This window comes from Alligator sinensis, unplaced genomic scaffold (genome assembly GCF_000455745.1).
Source record: "Alligator sinensis unplaced genomic scaffold, ASM45574v1 scaffold409_1, whole genome shotgun sequence".
In the NCBI taxonomy this organism is placed as follows: Eukaryota; Metazoa; Chordata; order Crocodylia; family Alligatoridae; genus Alligator; species Alligator sinensis.
The window spans coordinates 66,963-69,931 of NW_005842284.1; the positions used below are offsets into that span (position 1 = coordinate 66,963).

At 37.4% G+C, this 2,969-nt stretch overlaps 1 protein-coding gene across 1 annotated transcript; it reads left to right on the forward strand.

Moving 5' to 3' along the window:
• Window positions 1-538: 538 nt before the first annotated feature.
• ASCL4 (achaete-scute family bHLH transcription factor 4) lies at window positions 539-1,559 on the forward strand. Its single transcript, XM_006028027.3, has one exon. The coding sequence runs from the start codon at window positions 958-960 to the stop codon at window positions 1,519-1,521; it is 564 nt and encodes a 187-aa protein (XP_006028089.1). The 5' UTR covers window positions 539-957; the 3' UTR covers window positions 1,522-1,559.
• Window positions 1,560-2,969: the final 1,410 nt, after the last annotated feature.

Genomic DNA, 2,969 nt, shown 5'->3' on the forward strand with positions numbered 1-2,969 from the left:
GTATCAAAGGAATCCTCAGCTGTCCAAGTAGAGCAGGGGCCATAACACGGGGTAGCATCAAGTCAAGTACCTTGTAATTGCAAAAGTATGCAACAATGCATTTTCAGTGCATTGTACTAGCTCTCCTCTTAACTTCTTGAAAATGTCTCCCCTTGCAACTGAAGAATCCCCCCTATAAAACATAGATTTCTCATCCTGTTTTTCTATCTGACATGCTTTCAACCACAAGAGAGCACTCTTCCCTTGGATGATCTCAGCCTCCCCAGAAAGCTGGAAAGATACCATGCAAGTTTTGCAAACTGATTGAGAGCCATTTCAGATAGACCCAAGCAGCAGAAACAACAAAGGCTGCACTTGCATTTTGGATTTCAGTAGGAAAAGCCTTTGGCTAGTTTTTCAGATGACAGGAGATCCTTGGTTCCTGAGAGGGAGGAGTTCTGCCAATACTTTGAAGATCCCTGTAAACTTTGTAAATTACCCATCTTTTGGAGACAATTATATCAAAAGATGCCGTGGATTACAATACATGAGAAGCGTTTAGAGCCTAGAAGATTATTTATGTTTGGTGTTAATTCTCTGGTCACACTTTCAAGCTAAGAGAAAAGGAATACAGGAATCCTCTTATTATCTTTTGAAATATGAAGATCAGAGGGAAAAGCTGGGTTTAAAAAAAAGTGTGGATTGATGATCCTCAAGACCTGTCTATAAATTAGATGGCATTCTGCATCTATAAAAGACCCAGACTTAGAGCTGATTCTCAGGCATACAGTGGACTTCATGGATCATTAGTTTTGCACTGAAATCTGGATAGAAGTTTAAGCTACAAAAAAAAAAAAATTAAAAAAATAGAAGTAGGCTGTGGGACAGAAGACAAACACCAATACAATTGTTTCTTCCACACATGGATTAATACAAGCTTGGAAGCCAAATCTGGGAACTGATCTTGCACTAGTGAAAATGGATAGTAACAAAGATGATGGACTACTAAACAGAATGTCACTCTCTGGAGCTCTGGCCATGGGTAGCAGCCGTGTAACTCCATATGGGTTACCACTAAGAGAACCATTTGGCATTTCCTTCCATTTCAATCCAACATATTGGGACCAAGCCTATTGCAGCCATGCAGGTACATTTTCCTACATGCCATTTCCTGGATATGTAGGAGTCTATGATTATTCTTTTGAGCCTGCCTTCATTCGAAAGAGGAATGAGAGAGAGAGGCAAAGGGTGCGCTGTGTGAATGAAGGGTATGCACGCCTCCGAGACCATCTTCCCAAGGAACTTGCTGACAAGCGCCTCAGCAAAGTGGAGACCCTAAGAGCTGCAATAAGTTACATTAAACATCTTCAGAGTTTGTTGGATTGTCAGCCTTTAGGGACCAACACCAAAGAAACTCTCTCTACTAAGACAACGATGGATACTTCCAGTGCTGGTTTAAGAAGGGAATGCAACAGTGATGGAGAGTCTAAAACCTCTTTAGCTTCATCTCCATACAGTGAGTTTGAGGAGACTTGCAGCTAGGAACCATCATCTTTGGAAGTAGACACTTTCAAGACTAATCAAAAACTCTGTCACTATCTCAAGCTGCATGGTTTTTCAAAATGGTCAAAATATATCCCAGGGAAAAAAGAAGCAGACAGGGAAAATAAAGGTATCCTCATTCTCTGGGAGGACTTTTTGGTGTTGTTGCATTGCATATGACATACAGGCTGTAAGGAAATGACTCCACTGCAATTGCCTGTGGTGTTACTGATCATGGGTTAGATCATTGAACTGAAACAGCTTTTAAAATCTAAATGCTCTTCATCTTTTAAGCTGTTTGTTTACATTATGTATTTCACTCAGTGGGACAATGAAAATAGATCAGTTTCAGAGTCTTTTCCCCCACCCCATTAGTTGGTTTCTTGCCTAGTTTTCATGCACTGCTAAATTGATGCAAGATTTGGTTTACAAATAATATAACTAAGTGAAAGGTAAATTTTAGATTAAAATGTTTCACTGAAAATGTTTAATTCACAAAACCATTTCTATTAAGATGAAGTTTTTGGAAAAGTTTTAAAAACTAGAACCAATCTATGGGTGTGAGACTATTTGGCACTGTCTTTTTAAATGCATGTAGATAATTCATATTAAGCGTTTTTTGGAGCTGGAAAAAATGTGAAAGTATATGGGGCTTGTTTTAAATAACTGTTTTCAGCAAAAGAGTCTGAAATGTCCATTGTAACCAATATTAGCAATACTGGTAAATGCAAAATAAAGTTCTGTAAAATTCCACATAGAAAAAGAAAGTACTAGGGGTGAAATTATAGACCAGTTGTCAACCTGCACATCTCCATTTATACAAATTACATTTGCAGATCTATTGATTGTGACACCTCTTTGATGGTCAGAGGTGAAAACATAGGCATTTTAATGTATGTTTATAAATATTGCTTCTAAAAGGAACAAAATCCTCTAAAATAATCACCGTATGGTAGGTAGTTTTAATTTGAACCATTTCCACTTTTAAAAAAGTGATCATTTTTCCCCTATATCTTTTCTTCATTCACTACTCTCCAAGGCTTCAATTCAGCAAAACACTTAAGGATATGCTTAATTTTAAACACATAAGTGCTTTGCTAAATAAGGGCAAGATGTATTCTTTTATTCTCCCCTCCCCTGTGATCTACCTATACTCTTTAAAAGAATGCCAAAAAAAAAAGCATATACAAAGTCTGTTCCCTCCTTTACATTTTCAAAATCTCCCTTCTAGTCTGACTTTGCTTGAATGATTCTCTCTATCTTGCTTTCATGATATCTTGACTGAACTTCTGAAGATGTTCATGTACAAAAATGAACAAAAAAAATAGAGCTGGTCATGTACCTCAAAACATGTCTATGAATATTAACTCAAATAAAAAGTGACATAACTTTTGGCTGTGTTCATCTGCACTCTTCCTGGAGATTAGTGAATGAGTTTAGTAGCAGGA

Excerpts from the sequence above, each read along its gene's own strand:
- ASCL4 (XM_006028027.3), top strand. The coding sequence starts at position 958 with ATGGATAGTAACAAAGATGATGGACTACTAAACAGAATGTCACTCTCT.